The sequence below is a fragment of the Falco rusticolus genome, chromosome 16 (genome assembly GCF_015220075.1).
Source record: "Falco rusticolus isolate bFalRus1 chromosome 16, bFalRus1.pri, whole genome shotgun sequence".
NCBI lineage: Eukaryota > Metazoa > Chordata > Aves > Falconiformes > Falconidae > Falco > Falco rusticolus.
Genome location: NC_051202.1, coordinates 7,875,139 through 7,894,476, shown reverse-complemented (window position 1 = coordinate 7,894,476; position 19,338 = coordinate 7,875,139). Strand labels below are relative to the sequence as shown.

The 19,338-nt window shown below is 43.5% G+C and overlaps 1 protein-coding gene across 1 annotated transcript in view; it reads right to left on the bottom strand.

Moving 5' to 3' along the window:
- The window catches only part of KMT2A (lysine methyltransferase 2A), a 48,654-nt gene that overhangs the window by 20,342 nt on the left and 8,974 nt on the right, over positions 1-19,338 (bottom strand). Inside the window, exons 2-16 of the mRNA XM_037410016.1 lie at positions 16,371-16,440; positions 12,477-15,145; positions 10,991-11,168; positions 10,396-10,630; positions 9,064-9,128; positions 7,899-8,267; positions 7,217-7,290; positions 6,433-6,561; positions 5,452-5,565; positions 4,137-4,283; positions 3,772-3,867; positions 2,850-2,970; positions 1,941-2,054; positions 1,401-1,585; positions 656-829 (exon numbers count right to left, since the gene is read on the bottom strand). Coding sequence (XP_037265913.1) covers positions 656-829; positions 1,401-1,585; positions 1,941-2,054; positions 2,850-2,970; positions 3,772-3,867; positions 4,137-4,283; positions 5,452-5,565; positions 6,433-6,561; positions 7,217-7,290; positions 7,899-8,267; positions 9,064-9,128; positions 10,396-10,630; positions 10,991-11,168; positions 12,477-15,145; positions 16,371-16,440 — 4,740 coding nt within the window. The remainder of the gene's footprint in view (positions 1-655; positions 830-1,400; positions 1,586-1,940; positions 2,055-2,849; positions 2,971-3,771; positions 3,868-4,136; positions 4,284-5,451; positions 5,566-6,432; positions 6,562-7,216; positions 7,291-7,898; positions 8,268-9,063; positions 9,129-10,395; positions 10,631-10,990; positions 11,169-12,476; positions 15,146-16,370; positions 16,441-19,338) is intronic.

Genomic DNA, 19,338 nt, shown 5'->3' with positions numbered 1-19,338 from the left:
CATTTGCAAACTGTCTGGCGGAACTGCTACACCCGCAGCTGTTCACTTCTTCCTTCTACCTGGAGTTGGCTGTTGACTGATTTTAAAAATCGGCCAGGCTAGCTACTTCACAAGGATTTGGTCAAAATCTGGCAACGGTGCACTTGCCTAGCACTTTGCAATATACAGACTTCTTAAAAATTACAGGCTCTGTAGGGAAAAAAAAAAAGAGGAAAAGTCTGCTCCCTACAAAAGGAATTAATTCGGTTAATGTTAGCATTTTGTATAAGTGGCCCCTAAAGAAATCATCCCTCCATACATGAATTTATAGCTTCCAGATAACCAACTACCATCGGTGTTATTTGGCTAGGCCTTCAGTTAGAATCTGCATATGAAGGATGACCTATCCTGTTTCCATCAACATAAATGTCTGACTAAGAGCAAAAGGGCGTTAACCAAGTATCCCTGCTGGTTAAAGCGCACCATCCGACAGTGTAAATTACACGTCTTTGGACCAGCGTTAACACAAACACTAGCCAGAATTATTTTTAGCAGCATGTTAACCTGTTTCCTTGTTCATAAAGAAAAGGCTTAGGCATGGTCAGTTATAAACACCACAGGTCATAAAGCAATACATAGGATCTATTATTATAGTGGAACACAAACTCTGACATACCACTGAAGTGTAACCTCCTTGATCCATTTTTCTTTTCACTCCTTCCAAATCCAGAGGTTGTTGCTCCTCCTGTTTACTGACTTCTGTTAGGATAGGAGGATCAGGACCTTCAGGAGAGCTTCTGGATGGGATACTCTCTTCTGTCTCGGGATTTAAATCAGGCGGTTTTGCTGCCTATTAACATCAGCAACCAGACAGAGGGACATTGGCTTTTGAAGTGTGACTGCTACTCATGATATACTCCCATGCACATTCACGGGCCCACAGATTCTCACTAACATAAAAGAGAGGTCTGAACTCATGTCCAGAACGTAGGGACAAAAACGAAAAGTTCTTAACCAGCTTTCTGCTGCTGATCTGTAAGGCACACAGGAGAGCAGAGTGATCAGCTGTAAGGAACAAACTCATTTTTCAGAGTTCTTATTTCCCGAATATATGGATTTTGAGACTTAAATTCTGTTCTTCTGTCAAAAAAGCACCTTTACCATCACAGAGCTAAACCCTCCCATTCCTTGAAGAACTTCACCCTATTTTTCCTTTTAGCCTCACCAGCTGTACCACAGACACCCACTTCTTTGTTTCCACAGGAACAAATACAAGAAAAACAAAAATCACAGGATGTGTTGTTCTAAGTACAATCAAGACACTTTTGCAGTATGACACGCAGCAAATACCACAATTCAACCGAATGCCAGGTAACACTTCAGGCCAAAACATATTAATGAGGTGCAAGGCTCCAACTTACCTGTCGATACCGCAGCAAGTGGCTAGTAGTTCTAGAATTCAACAGGGCTGTTAAAACCTGCTTTAAAGAAACCTGCAGCTCCTTTTCCAGTGCCAGGCGCCACTCTGCAGGATGCTGCTCTGTACAGTTAATGCAGGTGTATGCTACACTCTCAGGCAAGTTAGAGAGTATCTCATACATTTCATCTGGAGACACAAAACAAAACCAAAAACACCGATCTGAACGACTTTACTGAAGGATGGATACAGGGGAAAAGCCCTACTTTGCACTTCCCGTCTAGCAGAAACACTTTTCATGTAACAAAAGCCTCTTGTGCAACTAGTGGAGTGATACTGCATCTGAGGCAAGTCCTATGCTTTCAGGATGTCACTGACATTAGTACTGGTCTAGCTGTAGCCATTCCACAGGTATTTTTCAGGTAGATCACAACAGGTGAGGGTGTTAACGTAACACTCCAGTGGAAAGGTCTGGAACTGGATGTTTTGCCCTACTCACTGCCCCACATTCTTTAAGTATGGAGGAGATAAGGGTTTGCCTTACCTGAAAGGTTTTCACACTTGGAGTGGACCCAGCGGTCACATTTCCCACACTGCATCATCTTGCTCTCATAGTCATCATCATCATAGCATTTGTCACAGAGAGGACAAAAATTTCCTGTGAATGAGATGTGATTTTTATCAGAAGTTTGGTTTACATGCACACACACCTTAAAGGCTACATGGTTACTTAATAGTGTGCTAAGAAAGCAGCTCTCGGAAGCCCCACCAGTAAGCTGCCAATGCAGTTATGCCTACTTTTACAACACTGCAAACAATGGCCACAAAAATAACCCCCTTGGAGGACCACTGATTACTCCAGAATTCTGTTACTGGGTACCTGTTTTTTGGGGGTGGTGAGAACAACAGAATACTATATGCAATTAGCTTTATGGAGTAAAACAGAAGGACAAAGATGACATACAGGCAAGAAATCATATAGAACAGTCAAGATTTTTTTATCCTGAGATCTTTCCCCAGCGTGATCCTCCTAGGTTCAAAGGTGTCATATACAGTAACTGACACCATGAAGGACCAACCACTTTACAATAGGAATTTTGTTGCTTTTAAGTCAGGAGTCCTTTAAACTGTCTTTTTCTCAACTGCTACTTGAAACCCTGGGCCAACAGGCACGTAATAATTGCTTCATACAGTATAGTGTTTAAAATCCGGAAGCCTCTAACTCTGAGGTTATTTTTGTTAGCTACTCTTAAAAATCTAAGAACCTGGCTTTCCTACAGGAACTTTTACACATGCTTTCATGCTTGATCCTAACACCAGCTTTCACTCTGGTTTGTACCGTGACAAGCTCACCTGCTGTGCAGGCCCACTGTTCATGCTACACTGACGCTGTCTAATTCAAAACTGAGCATCTGAAGAGGCTCTTGCTGTCAAGAATCACAACTTTATGTACCTTTAGCAAAGAGTTTGGCACAATCATGACACAGCGAGAAGTCATGAGACCACTGTGCATCCCACCCTTTGCCCGGTGTTGTTGATCCACAGCTCTTGCAGCGAACACATTTGGTACATATCTGGAAAAGGAATGTGTTTGGCAACAGTTATTTGCTTTTATTCACTGGCTTCTGTGCTTTAGTCCTAATGATACATTTGACAGTTTTTCATATTTAACAAGTGTAGAGAGCTTATATGACAGAATAAGGGGTTTCAAATACCAAAGCTTTCACTAAAAAGAAAAGAGCTCCCTCCCTTTATGGCAAGTTGGCGACAACGCAACAAGAAAAAAACCCCTGAAAATAAATCACAGTATAGTTTTTCCTGTCCTTATTTGCACTGAATAAAATACCACCCCTCCCTTTGCATAAGAAACAGAGTATGTAGTAGTGGCATTTCTTCTGACTTAAAACATGTAGTCTTATTTTAATAGTTTTTCAACTCTGAGGATATCATAGTAGAAAATGCCTAAAAACTCTTAGTACCAAATACACTAGAGGTATTGGCTTAGAACAAAAACTTGAAAGACACAAACCAGTGCTTTAATCCAAACTGTCCCTCAATACCAGTATCAACTGGTAAGTTTGTTGATGAGGTGGATGCTTCCATTCTGGAGAGCTCCTTCTACATTCTGGGACTATGATCAGAAGAGTTACTACAACTAAAAAAGGTGTAACCTCTTTAAAAATCCTGCTTGTTCAGAACCTTATCAACAACCCACCTCATTATCTATTTCCAAATGTACCTTCCAACACCATAGGCACCCCACCTTGAAAAACTAAGTGATTGCATCAGACCATGTAATCTGCAGAGCTCTGGCCCAGAGCACTAGGATCAGTCTGCAAGTGAATTGCCCCAAAAAAGAAATCAAAATCCCTCACCCAAACTTTCTTTTTCTTGGTGGGTTTTGTTGGGTAGTTTGGGCCCAGGCCTCGGGGGTGATAGCTGTTTCGGCACTTGTTACACTCCAGCAACTGCTACAAGAATAAGGGGAAAAAAAGCATCGGACAGAGACCCTTCAAAAGGATGCAAAATCCTTGACATTTTGGTTTTACGCTGGATACCAAGAGGGGCCAAGAGGAAGAAGCTGCAACAAAGCAACTCGAGAGGTATTCTCCCCAGCGCACAGTGGCGCTTGCACAGAGACCCTGCGCTTCCCCACTCCCTGGCATGGTGCTCCGGAGCTGGAGGAGCCCTGAGAGTGGCACAGGGGTGCCTGCTAGGTCTCCCGGCGGTTTGGGGGTACCTTGGTGGCCTGGTGCTGTCTCCCACACACGTGGCAGAACTTGCAGCGACGGCAGCACCAGTTTTCCAGCTGGTCCTCCAGGGGCCGCTCGCTCTCCTCTAAGCAGAACTTGTGGAAAGGCTCACAACAGACCTGACAATACACAAACTGCAAGGGGGGAGAGGGAGGTTTTAGCAAGGCAGAAGCTGCTCCGGATTCCCAAACAAGCCCCCTCGTGCTCAGAACTACTTTGAATTATGCTTTACAGCTGACAGAACAAGGATTGCTACTGGTATGTTTTAGTAGGGAAATTGCACACATGCTTCAGATAACCCAAATAAATGCTCATCTACCCAGGCTAGGCATCTAGCAGCAAAGAGGTGCCAGGTACCTGTTACCCAAGTACTGGCAAAGGCCTATGGGGCTCTTCAGGATCTCCCTCCCTCACTGTAACACAAGCCAACCGCTTGTGAAGAAATAGTGCAGAAGGAAGGGACATGCAGAGCAAAGAAAGACAGCTCTCCCTCCAGTCAGCTCAGGCAACCCATTAGAAAGTCTCCTCATTTCTGTGTATCCCCTGCAAGGCTGATCATACTAGGAAAAGAATCGTCCTCAGGGCATGTACACCGCAGGCTCACAGGGGACATCTGAATCATTGAGCAACCTGACTGGGAAGGGGAGGGCTCCATGCCCCACTGGACCCTCACGGTCCTTCAAGTACACAGATGTTCACATGAAGAACTTAACCCCCTCTTCCCTGATCACTATTCACTCGTCATAGCCAAGCCTTTTCTAGAGTGCTAGCATCACCTTCCCAGGACAGCTGGCTTGAAGATGTTGAGAAGGCACCTATCTATACCTGGAAAGCCACTTAAACCCTCTTAATCCAGCTGTTTATGCAGCACCAGAATCTTTCCAGTCACATTGCAGTAAGGGTTTGCAGCTCTCCGCAGATACAGACACACCTGGGAAAGTCCATGCTGCCTAAAGCCCTTTGACTTTACCGGGCAGCTTTTCTTATTTCAAGTTAAAAGAGAGCAGAGCCCCTGCTTCACATCAAATTGGGGATTCCAAATTAACAGGAGACATGGGTGCGCTCAGATATGCTATTCTTTATGGCTAATACAGTTTGCCTCCAAAGCAAGCACTGCAGAAGTTTCCAAACTGATTTTAAACACCTTGCATTTTAGCATCCTGGGACAAATTTTGGGAAGGACAGATATACAGGTCTTATTTTAATTTCTTCTGGATTAAGGTCATGATGTTTTTTATTCATTTATTTTGTTAACAACACGGTGCTGTAAGTCAGTCATCACAGCAGAACACAATGCTTTACCTCCACATGTCCACTGCTGGCACAGAGAAAACAGACCACCCTGGGAGTAATAGGTACCGAGGTGACGATGCCTAACCCACCCATCTCCCAAACATTCTCCACTTCACAGTCCTCCTGAAAGTACAAAAGGATACATCACCATGCAGAATAAGGCAATACAACATCAGTACAAAGTGCTCACACTGACTGCTGCTTTATACATTCTGTGCCTGCAATTAAGCGCTCTCAAACTGAAACCAGTTCAACTTCTACCTCAGTCTACTTTATAGCATATATTGGAATAGTCACATCTTGGCGCTGCTCTTGCCAAGAGAGCTCAATAATACAATAGCCTTCCTTCTATGGAAAGCAAGCCTAAAGAACAAGACAAAGTTTTTTCACGATTGCACAATTATTACTAAAAGTGAAATTTCAGAATTATACTTTATTAAAGCTCCATAGTTGTATAAAACACTTCAGAGATCTCACTATAATCTCCAATATCAACACTTATAGATGGACTGAAAAATTATTATTAGGAAAATATTCATTTTTATTATTTCAACACTGTTGTTCAAAAAAGTACATGATTTGTCATTTAAAAACCCCAGATATACCCCAAATGTTGTGAATTACAAGTTACTAACATTTTCCCCAAATCTTGTTGGCTCAAGTTGTGGTAAGGTTTTATAGTTCCATCTTAATGGAATAATTCTTCATAAACCTCAAATTCTTGCTCATCCTCACACATTGACAGTTAAGGTTTTAAAGCTTTAAGTGTCTCTTCATCCAGTACTCTAATTATAAGAAAAAAAAAAAAAAGGCATGACAAGCTTCTAAAAACGAACTGAGTGACTTGTCAGGAAGGCTCCTATTTGCAGTTCTCTCTGAATGGTACCAGACACACAACCTTAGAAGTCACTGCCAGCACTCTTGAGGGACTCTAGTTCCAGTGTTTAGAGCCAGGTAACATTCAAATACTTAAAACATTTTGTCCTCTACCTTGAAATCCACTCGGATTCTGTGGACTCCATCTGTAGGTGGCTTTTGCTTGGAACTGCTTCCGTTAGTCAGAGTACTGAGCAAATTCAGCGTGCTGCTTTCTGGCTTGCTTATAGGAGGGGGCTTTTCCTAGTCAAGTAAAGGAGCCTGCATTAATCCCAAACATTAAAACTTAACCAGTAATTACATTAAATGCCATAGATAATTCACAGACAAAACCCCCAAACCATCACAGGATTAATGAGTGTGTAAAAGCCACAAGAAAGTAAGTGTTCTGCAAACCGTTTCTTAAGAGCGTTCCACGCACATTAACATTTTAATTCAATTCGCTGCATTCTCCTCTAACATCACAATGCGCTCTCACATCAGAGCACTGGTTTTTATTTTGCTGCAGTGGGGCAGCTCTGGATGTAATTAGTCCCTATGCACTTCTCTCTTAGATTTAAGGTGATTCTTTGTTTGGGTTTTGTTTTTTTTCATAATGGAGTTCTTTCTGAGATGAAGGTACCTCCATTTTTAATGGAAAAGCTAGCCTCCACCTCACAATGTACATCTCTTAACAGAACAAGTTAACATCTGAACCGAATCTTAGGCATATGCCAGGTACTTTGGTATCCACATACTGCCACGAGGAAAAAAACCTAACTACTCTAAGTACAACAGAAAAAAAACCCCCACAAACAAAAATCTGCAAAAGGGTTAAGTAATACAGTTCTACTTTCTAGACAGACAGAAGTTCCAGGTTCTTGAAATTTACTGACTGTGTACAAAAAACAGTATTCACCTTTTCTTTTGGTTTCTGTTTCACAGGGAAAGTTGGACGGGGAGCAATTTTTTTCTGTTTGCTTTGTTCTGTGCCTAGGAAGGGGGGGAAAAATTATGAGTATTTCAAGTAACTAACAGCCACCTGTAGAGAAGAAAAGGGAAAAAAATCAGCTGGGTAATGTGTGAGGAATTTCAGACTAGAGTCGTTCCACCCTGTTCTGTGACTGCACCTCACCAACTAGGACTTGAGCAGTCTCCTCGAGGCATGACCAGGAGAGCTTGCCGTGCTAAAAATCTGTTGTGGGTACAAAGCCACAGAAGTCCCGGAGCTGCCTTGCCAGACACTGTTCATGCTGTTCTGTACTACGTGCAACAGTGGACTATGTTTTTGTAGTAAAAGATTACATCCTTCTTGTTTCACATTCAGACTATCAACAGTCCACATACTTAATATTGAAAATATACTTCAAGACTACATGACTAACAATCACAGCAACGATGTCCATCTTTCTCCCTGCCCCAACGTACACTGTAGTTCAACAGAAAAAAAGCCAGTTCTAAGCAAAATTTCCAAAAGAAGCTGCTGTAACTTCACCAGATCAGAAAGCATTGATCAGTTTTAAAATCCAACAGTTTTTAGCAGTATTCGTATTGTTACTTAACATGACTCAAGCATACTGAGGATAAACAGTCCCATTTACCTATTTCTGGCTGGGGAGTCTTTTTCTTATGCTCAGAAGTGGTAAGTTTAGGTGCTTCTTTTTTCAAAGGTCCTGAGCTTGGTGGCTGAGAAGGAGGGAGCTGTACTGGCTGGGACGTCTGCTTGCCAGTCTTTCTGGTACTGGATGCAGGGACCTGTTTGGGCTCTGATGCTGGAATGGAGGAATTTCCATCCTCATGTTTTTCCTCAACGGGCTTACGAGCAGGCTCACTGCTCTTCTTTACAGCATTGTCTTCCCTTGATACGGCAGTCTGAGGAGCTTGTTTCTGTCCAGAGTCCAACTGGTTCTTTCCAGAATGGCTTTCTTTCTTTTCATTTGTCTTCGATTTCTTCTCTTTCTTTTTTGCAGCTAGGAAGAAGAAGCATCAATAAAACAACACAGACAAAAACGGTGCAACTTCAAATGATTTGCTGCTTTTTTAAAACCAGGAAACAGAGACACTTTGATGTCAGAATTTTGTCATTCTGTCATACAAAAGGAAAAACGGTACTCAGAAAAATAAAGCATTTTGTCAGTAAAATTAATGCACTTGGCATATGTGTTCTAATACCTCGGGCCTCTATTCTGACAGAGCAATAAGCAAGACCCTTGTGTAGTAAAGCAGATTCAGAGCTTAACTGTGCAAAAGGAGAAAGCAGACTTTGTGTGGCGAAGTTTGGGGAGTTCAAGGCAGCCACCTGATCGCTGTAAAACTAACACGCAAACCTCCAGAGCTCCAGTACCAAGAATGCAGGCATCTAACAGAACACATACGATGGCTCACTTAAGCCTTCTGTCAGAGACAAGGAGGCTGTGAGACTCCCTGGGTCACTCAGGAGCACGCAAATCTCTGAGAAACACTTCACCTGAAGGGCAGAAGGGAGAGGGACCAGCCATCATCATCATCTCCCTACAAAAGGGAGGAAAAACTACAAGCTCAGTGCTGAAAGAGACAGCCACTGTTAGGGAGTACAGATGCTGTCCATACTAACGGCTCTCCTGCAACTTCCACCTGACATCAGCAGAACAGTCAGGCTCCCTGTTACAAAAGGTTCATCTGCAACCAAATGTTAAGCTCAGTGTAGCCACAACAGCACAAAGAGCAAAATTTAAGAGATGAAAACTCGTCTCTTGTGCTATACTCGAGCCAAGTCTTTCAGCCTACCTTTAGCCTGCTTCTGAAGATAGGCTTTTGAAGGCATCCATTGTAGATTCTGACATTTCCTCATTCTAAAAGGAAAGAGCATGTTATGAAGTCAGAAAAAAAATGCAGACATTAATAGGACAGTCTGTAAATATTCAACAGGAGACACTGAAAAAAAAACATTATCAAGACACCTACTACCTTTTTCCAATCAATTTTCTCCCTTTCGTATTTCTTCAGATACACACAAGAAAATTCTTACTTTCCTCTGTATTATCCTGTTTGTTTTCCATACTCTCAACACAATTGTGCCGTAAATAAAAATGCTTATGTAAAAACACTGCCTCACCAGTAACCCCCCCCCCATCAATTTCATTTCTTAGGTTTGAGATATATTAGAATACTTCCAAGAGCTCTAAGAAACCACAAACTCTCTCAGCTGTAGGTTTCATGTAATCCAGACTGAGGCCATTTCAGACAAAAGTAGTTACTCTTGGAGTGCAATCGGATTAGGTGACTGGGCTTTCCTATTTTCCTGTTTGGCATACGATGTCTCCTATAGGCTGGGCTAAGCTTTGTTTCTGCCTTCATTCTTGTAGCAGGGCCTGTGATTTTGAAACCTAGCCTAAGGCCTGGGCATAGCTGCGAAGAGCGAGACCACTTACAGACTGTAGTCTGCAGAGTGTTTTCAAGCAGATGAGCACTACACAGCAATTCCCACACCCATGCTTTATAAATAGCTTTCATACCACAACACTTTATTGGTGCCACTTCACTCGCTGCCTTTTCAGACAGATGATCTGCCTAGTAAAATCAATTTAATGCAGCAATTAAAAGCAAAAGGTTCTGGCTAAGCAATATGTATAAAAAACAATAGGAAAGATCAAGGAAGAGTGGTGTTTCTTAATGACGTCCAGAGACATCTTTGTTAGATGAAGTGTATACACACCAGGTAAGTATCACCTCAAAAACACAAGCTCTTCAGTAATGCAGTTTAGGAAAACAAGAGATAAATATCTAGGTATACATCACTTTCCTTGCAAAAACCCATTGTTTCATGAAAGCCACTGGTCTCATAGCAAATGCTTTTCAATGCTATGCCAGTCTCATCAAACCGGGGAGAATAAACCAGAAACAAACTTCAGGAAAAGGGCTTGTTACAAACACACCTCGCATCGGGATCGTGACTCAAACTCTTCACTGTCCCCCAGTATGATCTGGCCTCAGCCCAGGGCAAACTCACTCAAAGCCTTTGCTACAGGGTAAACCTGCTGTTCCCTGTCCCAAAGTGTAGGTGTGCTTATCCCAGGCAGTATAGGGATTAGCTGAACAGCTTCTCAGACACACACTTACTTGCAGCACTGCTTCTTTATATTGCGCCCACCAAACTTGGGTTTGTCTAGACAGTTAGTACAGACACCACAGTCCTCTGGAACCTGACAGCCTGAACACTGCCCACAGCGCCTTGAGCGTCGGCCCTTCTTCACTGGAGGTTCTTGCTGTGCCTTGTTTCTGGTAACGGGCTTAATTGGCTTGATAGGTGGAGCAAGAGGTTCAGCCTCTTCTGAGCCAGCTATTGATGACTTATCTATCAAAAAAAGATTTCTAATGTGAATTCACTGATGTCAAAGAGTGTTTCAGGAGGGTCTAATTTGCTAACAGAATTTATTCCATTAAGCATAGATCCATCTGCACACAAGGGGTGCATGTGTGTATACACATAGGTATGTACATGTATGTGTACATGTATATGTACACACACCCCTCAGCAGAACAAAAGTGCAGAAGACTTGTTTATAACAATTACCAGTGGTTAAAAGCATGAAACCTGTTTGAGTGGCATTGTAACAGACCTGTTCAACATACTTTCCCTTGTTAATCACTCGAAGCCCGTATTTTGAGCAGTCAACAAAACCTGACTTAGATGAAAACCAAAAACTTAACTCACCATCATTCCCCATGGAAGACAGTATCTTCTCTCGTTCTTCCCATGGTAAGGCACTCAGAGTGGGCATGTCATCAGGAAACACTGCTCGCTTGCGGCCCAGTGCAACAGCTGCTCTCCTGCAAACATGTTTTATTCGTGGTCCTCGGACTGATGTTTCCGATGAATCGCTCTCTTGTCCCTAGATTTCAGAAGACAAGAACAGACAGTATTCCTAAGAATGGTACCAAAATGAGGCTGGGAAACATGCAACAGAAACTTCTAAATGACCTAAAAAGGGTTAATTTATATCTTAGCTTGCTCTTTGTAAGAATTGGGATAAAGACCCTCACCCTTCTAAGCCTTGGTTACCAACAGAAGGATAAACTCAAAAGAACAGTAGGTTTTACTCATTTGGGATTACAAGGTTAAGTTTCTACCTGTTAGTGGAAAGCAAGTTCTCTCATGAAGGCATGTTACCAAGGCACTGGTATCACAGAAATTGGCATCAGCTGGAATTAAGCTAACATTCAGAGCTACGTGATCCAGCAGAAGCCAGAAGTAAACCAAGGTGTTTGATAGCTTTGTAGCTGCTGGCCTTTAAGATGAGGGGCTTGTGTTTAATGAGGTGCTAAAGGAAATGTAGTGTTTTAGTGTTGTTCTCCACATTTTCACGATAGGGTTCTGAAGTATCTCCTACAAAAAGAACTCCCTCAAACAGGTAATTGTGAGGGCCTGGGCTGTTTCTGTACCAGACCAGACATACAGAAGGACGCACTTAATTTCAGAGACGAAAGCTTGAGAGTTTTCCCTTTAAAATATGCACTAGCAATTTTCAACACTAGTGCCATTAAGGAAAGTAACAGCTTAAATAAAAGGGAAGCATTCTCTGAAAGCATATTTTGTACCTTTCTGGCAGCTAAAAAGGACTGCAGAAACAGGCATTTTTGGCACAGGGGAGAAGGGAGAGAGGAAAGCAGGAGGAGGCAGTCCCCCAGTCAGATGCAAAACCCCAATGGATATGACTCCTGCCCATAAGTGACAGATCATCACTGTGTAAAGTTAAAAGAGAGAAACCAAGACCCTCTGATCTTCAGAAGCCAGCTTTACGCTTGAGAAGGGCCTACAAGAAACACTGAGGCCAAGACAGACTACTGCAGTTTGCTGGAACTGTGCTTTTAAGAGTGAGTACTACTCCTCTGATCACTTTGCTTGGATTTATTCAGAGAAACCTAATGAGCAACTACGCCGTACTGATCTCTAAAAATGCACACAGCTCTCCCCCTGAGCAGCAGCTCCCTCTCCCCCTCAGCTTCTGCCCAGGGCTTCTCATTTTTGGATCATTTGCCATCTGTTACACTAACATCTGCTTAGCTCAGCACACTAATTCTTCACACTTAGGATATGAAAGCTACTTGTGACTTTCAGCACAAGTTCAAAATAAGATGTACTTTAGCAAAAAAACCCAAAACAATCCACCAAACCCCAAAAACATTGGAAAAAAGAATACCTGTGCTTTTGGCTGATCTGCTTGTTTGAGGGACTTGCTCTTCTCAATCTTGTACAGCTGGGCTTTTGCCTTTTTCAGAAGACTGGCCACTCTCTTGTCAGTCATTGGCAGTTTGTCTGCCTGAGCCAACATAGAGCTGATGGAGGACGCGGAATGTTTAACAGTGCTTGACGAGGGAGCAGGAAGACGCAGGGCTTTTTCCTTCTCCAAAGATGGCACAGCAGGGCTGAGGTCCAGATCTGATTTGTCTAACCCCCCTCTACCTTTCTTGGATGTTTTGGTTTTGATGGCTACCGTATCTACCAGAGTAGCAGTGGAAACGTCTGCTGTGGGATCTATTGCTGTAGACTTCTTCCGCCCAGCAGTTTTCCTGGCAGATGATGATGCTGCAACGTCTTCGCTGACAACTTTTTCTTTGGGCATTTTACCTACAGGAAACAAAGCAGAGCTGCTCTGAATTTCTGACCCTTTTCTCCTTTTCTCTTTCCTTGACTCCCGTTTGTTCTCCTTTTCTCTCTCCCTGTCTTTCTCTCTGCTCTTGTCTTTCTCCAGGCTTTTGTCAGCATCTTTGTCTTTGGAGAGTTCCTCTGCTGCCCTATCCTTGTTTCTGCCTCTCTCCGTCTGGGGACTCGGCGTGAACCAGGGGAAGAGAGGAGTAGGGCTACTAGATGAGAAAGGCTCTGCTGGAGTGCTAGTCTGCTTCCTCGGTCTCTGGCTTCTTTCTGCCGACTCTCCAGACTGTGTTAGGGAATGGGAAGGAAAAGTAAAAGTTGAATTTAAGGCACTAGTGGCAAGAGAACTAACAGAAATGCTAGTTAATGAGGAAGAGACAGAAGACTGTGGGGTGAGAGTTGTCAGGTCAGAGGTACTAAGTCTCCCACTTCTCGTCCTCATGGAGTGCGAAGGAGATCTGGGTTCCGATCGGATGGGGCTAAATACTCTCCTCTTTCGCTTCCGAGAGGAGGCACCTGTTGCAGAGGTTCCTGTAGTGGCGCGACCAACCGATGAGGGCAGAGTTACAGACTCAAAGATCCTGGAATGAGCCTCACTCGGTGTGAATCGGGGAGCTCTCAGCAGAGGACTTCTCTTGTGAATGTCAAACCTTGTTCCAGAGTGAAGAGAAAACAAACGTGCTGGAGCTGTCGCACCTGGTGTTGAGAAGCCAGATGCAAACCCAACATCCTCCGGTGTCAGTGGTGGGGGCCTGAAGTTGTCGAATATCGGTTTGCGAATAAGACCCTCTTTGGCATATTTTGCTGATGAGAAGTACTGCGGTTCTGACCTGGAATGCTTCAGGGAGGTCCACCTAAACGTTGGCTCTCGCAGAATTGACTTCCGTTTCTCTTGCATCGGTGCAGCAGAGGCAGGAAGAAAGGGTGAGGCTAATGGTATGGTAGGAGGCATAAGCCAAGGGGTATGGTCTGAAATGCTGGAAGCAGGCTGCAGTGGCGGGGGAGGAGTAAGCAAAGGGGGAGGAGGAGAGGAGGACGACTGCTGCTGTGGCACACTGGGTAAGGCCGACAACTTTTTAGCAGTCCGCTGGCCAAAACTTCTTTCTGTTATTGAAAATCTTCTGTTTCTCCTATCGCTGTTATCATTTTCAGGGGACTGAGAAACAGGTAGTGGTGTGTGAACTTCTGGAGTATTGCTTCGCTCCTCAGAAAGCATCTGCATCTCCTCAGAAGCCTGGGAGTCTGTAGAAGTATCCACACTGGGGCTACTGGACCGTGAGGAGTCCGAAGACATCTGAGATGAATGCTGAGAAGCAGCACTGGACTTTTCACTGGAGCCACAAGACGTAGCGCTGAACCTGCTGTTTGGTGTGGATTCTAGTCTGGATATTTTAATAGGAGGATCGTAGTCTTCATCCTCAATAAACCGCTTGGGTGTTTTAATGATCCGTGAAGAGATAGCACTCACAACTGGCATGATGAACTGTCGGATATTTTTAAGCTGGGTTCTCCCCTTCCTGCCCTGCAGTTTGGCTGCCTCTTTCTCAATCTTCTTTTGCGCTCCCTTTTTAGCCCTCTGCAAAAGTTGCTTAGCAATTGTGGCATCTGTCCTTTTGGTGGAAGGTATAATCCTCACGGGCTTAATCCTGCGTGGACTCTGTCTGACAGCAGTCTTCTCTTCTTTCATAAGAGGCGGCGTGCCATCCTTTTCTTTGCGAATCCTCTGGGGTTTCTCCAGCTGAGAGTTTATGACTAAGGTTGAGGAAGTCTTTAAACGTTCAGAGGATGGTGGCCTACCTCTCCTGCGCACGATCTGAACGCTCTTCCTCCCAATCTGAAGTTTTGCCCCAGGCTTAAATTTAGATTTCAGTGGGGAGAGTTTACTAGTTCTTAATTTCTTGATTTTAGTTGCCTGCTGAAACGTAGTGGATGGTGACCTTTTGATTTTTTTCAGACTCTCTTTTTCTTCTTTATTGCGTTTCTGAATGTCCGACGCGTCCTTTACTTGTGATAGTTTGAACTTCACGCTCGTAAGTGTTGGCGGTCTTCCTCGTCTTTTTTCCCCACTCTTCAACTCCTTCTTCTTGACCTTCTCCATGGATGTGGTTTCAGACTTGCTTGAAGGGGAACACACTGATGAAGAGTCTGACAGTACAGTTGAACTTCGGTCTGAACTGCTCCGGGGCCTCCCGCGAGGCTTCCGTGGACTAGATTTAACTGAGAGGGAAGTAGAGAACGTAGAGCATACGTTACATTTCTTCAAGTATCAGATCAGTATTACCCAGGTCACACGAGTATTTTCTCAATATCAGTCATACTGCCCATCCAAGTTGCCAAGACATCTCAGTTAATCAATAAATAAAAATACAGTTTATCAATACATGTAAAGAGCACCTTCCCAACAAACCTCTTCTCCCATATAAAACGTTAAGAGGATCATAATTTTTTTTTAAATACCACCTTGCCTTTTCACAACAACTGTATATGCAATGGCACAAAACCACTATCAACCTAACGTGGAGAGGGATCAATAATACTTAGGGGCACGTGCCAATATTAGCAGATCACATCTACATGACAGGAAACAAAAAAACCCCAAACCAAACTTCCTTCTCTAGTACCACCCACTGCACTGCTAAGGGATAGGTCATTAAGGCAAAAACAACATACAGGGAGAGGCTGACACAAGATAATTTACTAAAAAAAAATATCTGGGTTTAGCTTTGAAACACAGCTCTTGGCACTGATTTGGAATCACCAAGATGATGTGTAAGACTTGATTACTCACCTCCACCAATAAATTTCAATGCATACCCACCAAACCCAGTTATTCCGGGTCTGACAACATACTTCATTCTTCACTTGAAACACCCTACCAGGAAGGCTCTCCACAGCAGAACTTGCTGACAGGACCAAGCTTAGTAGATCATTGTGGGGAATAAGCAGGGTGCTGTGGTGAGAGTGTTTACTGACAAGAACCTAAATCAAAACTGAACTCATTCACCAGCAGTCCCATCATGATCTGATCCTACATCTTGAGATTTGAAAATGCAACAACTTAGCTGCTGCTTATCCTCAAGCATTCTATATTTGTTTTGTTTCCAAAAAAGTGAAGGTTCCAGTTACAGGTGATAAGAAGTCTACTGAGAGATACTGAAATGTTCAAATTAGCTTGAGATCCTTACTATTCAAATAATTGCCTCTCCAAAACACTATAACATGAGGTTTCCAATACTGGTTTAATCAGTATAACTCTTTTACCCAAAGCTTCCCTGCTCTGTAACAGATCAAATGTAAAGAGCCCAAAAACTAACCAAGCTGAATCCATACTGGGGTGGCTTTTACAGTGGATGAGATGTGATGGAACAAACAAGAGAGGCACAGCAAAACCATCACAAAGGAGAATATGAAGTCAACATTCAGTCCTGCAACTTGAACATACCTGTGGGGGACCTGGTGGGACTTCGTACTTTGACTTCTTCGTCTGAACCAAAACCTAAAAACTGTTCATCCTGCAATGAGAAAGTGGAGGGGAATTTGAAGACATGGATATTAGCATTAAAATGAACTTCACCATGATCAAAGCATGAAAGGATTCTAGAGGACCTCTCCCTCCCGAGGTAACATACAGGCAATTGTTCTAGCAAACGATTGACAAAAAGGAAATACAAATTTTACACATACATATAAAGCAGCTATAGTTCACAGCTACAGAATGATCAGAAAGAGTTACAGGGAAACAAAGGACAATCATATATGGAAACCAACCCTTAACGCATAAGATCTGCTGCTCACATCAAACCGCACAGTTCTACTGTAAAAAGCTATTACTCAAACCACCCTAAAAGACATACTCCAGCAAAAGAAGTGTTCCCATAGTCCTCTAGACTAAGTTCCTCCAAACTCATGTAAGCCTCTCAGGATGAGTGGAAGCATCTGAGGTCTGTAATTCTGCTCAAGCATCCTGGAGGTGGAACAAGACCTCAAGGCTCGCTCCAGTCCCTTCACAACAGCTTCCCTGAGGAAGGGCTTGCCACCTGCTTCCACAAGACCCAACAGCAACACTTACAGCCCCTGGAAGGAAAATGCACGGTTTCAAGGCCTTTTTGGATCCCACAGAGATTGGCATGCCTTCAGATAAATTCCATCCCGTCAGCTCCATCAAGCAACAACCTCCGAGTCTGGCTACGGAATAAGCAGGCTAAAACTACTGATGGGAAGACAGAGTCATCCCCAAGATGCAGGCATCATTCATGCACCCCAAGAGCCGCAGCCTGTCATAGCACTAAATACCTAAACTCACTGCAAACTAGTAAGGTGGCAGAGCAAGCTTTCTCTCAGAGGCAGCCGAGGTTGCCTCCTCTCCTACGGTTCTCAGCAAAGTCACCACCAAATAAGCAATTCCTTACTACGGGACGACAACCTTTACTAATTGTTACATTTCAAACAATAATGAAATCAGTAGCCATGTAGGTAACATTATGGAACATCAAGGTCAATTTTCATAAGAATTTACTTGACTCTTGATTACAGTAAAGGTGGGTTTTGTTGTTGGTTTGGGTTTTAGTTTTGGGGTGGGTGGGTGGTGGTGGTGGGTGTTTGTTCAGGTTTTTTAATTCACTTCAGACTTTGTCTTTAGGAGAGATGAAAACCTGACTTCCATTGTAAAGCTCTTCCCTCTGACAGAGGCATGATGCTAAAGGTACTCTGTTAACATCAATACAGGCCAATCCTATCTGTCCGCCACTGAAGTTTGTGGCAGTTTTATTTATACATTGTTTCAGCCTTCCTAGTCCAAGTTCACCTCAAGGATTTACGTTCACCAGTCTAAAGTTTCCTCTGAACTTTGAAAACTGAGATGTAGCTTGTTGCTTGCTTCATTAAACTGCTGTGCAATGCAGTTGCATGCTAGAAAGTAACAGTGCTGTTTCTCTAACAATTTGAGTCTGCAAAGAGTTTTGAGAAAAGCAAGCACTGCAAGAACAGTGCAACACCGAATAGCAGAAGGTAAGCTGCGCAGTGAAGTAATACCGTTCCCTGATGCAGCTTAGCGCTGATAAAAAACGCTGTCAAAACTGTGCCTTTTTTCCCCCTTGTGCTTTCTACATGAATTTCTAATTCACATACTTACAGGACAGACCACAAAGAAAATCTTAGCTACTGAAACCACCGTCTAAAGAAATTAAGCCCCCCACATTGAATTCTCTACACCTCTGTCTACAGAAAAGTCATGATGTGATAAAAAGGGCTTAAGACAAAGTATTTCTCAAAATTTTCTGCTTGGTTTCTGTTTGATGAGCCTTGGTATTAAACAATTCAAATATAGTAAATATTCTGAACAGAAGGCCATTCAAGTTCTCAACACAAATTATGCTCTAGCGAGCCAAATATAACACATAGGAACCTAAGCTGCAGTTCATAATTGCTGTAAGCAATTATCAGCACACATTGCTGCAGAAGGGGACAGTCCTGCCCTTCCTCGCATTCTTGCTGCCCATCTGCCCTTAAAAGTTGCAGCAGCAATGCCAAGAAAACCAGAAAAAGCAATGATAACACAATGTAAAATAAACAGAATTACGCCAAAATGCATTGTTTCTACCCAAGGAACCTTATATCACGCAGAACCCTCCCCTACCTGAGACCTTTCCCTGAAAGGGAAAAGCCACCACCTCTCAACTTTAATCCTAGGGTAACAAAACCAGAGTGAGAAAGAACGCAGCACTGCCGGCTGCCTGCTCCCAGCACTGCGGACCAAGGGCCCGCCATGCCCGCCTGCCACTCCCCGAGCACGTGGGCTCACTGCAAGATGTAAACACTGCTGCGCAGGCACTGCCCGTGCCTGGATGTGTGCCCGGGGAGAGGGTCCTCAGCACCAGCAAAGGGAGAGGCTGCCAACAGAGGCACATTCAGGCTGAGATGGTCCAAACACAGAATGCAAGCAGAAAAATAACAAGCTACCTATGAATGGTCAGGTTCAGAAATGCAAAGGGAACAGCCCCTCACCCCACATCATCTCTTCTTTGTTAGGCTACCAAAAATTGACATTTGCAGCATTTTCAAACACACAATCACGTGCACATAGCATACACCGGGTACAGGGAAAGGTTGAATAATGCTGACTTTTGTGGGTATGAGCACATCCCCCCTGAGGAAACGGAACTTACTGTCGCAAGCAGAGCACTCCTAAGACATGTATACAGCCCCTTATAGGGGAATCCTATAGACTGCCTGGTGAAAAAAATATCAGCAATTTCCTTCCATGAAACAACTAATTTCCAAGTCTCCCAACTCCAATTAAACAGCTTCCAAGCACTTCCCTCGTTTGCTGCGCAGGAACAGCTCTGAGCAAGGGGCAACTCGTGGCTGCCCCTCCAGCGCTGCACTGCTACAAACACACAGCTGTCCCTACC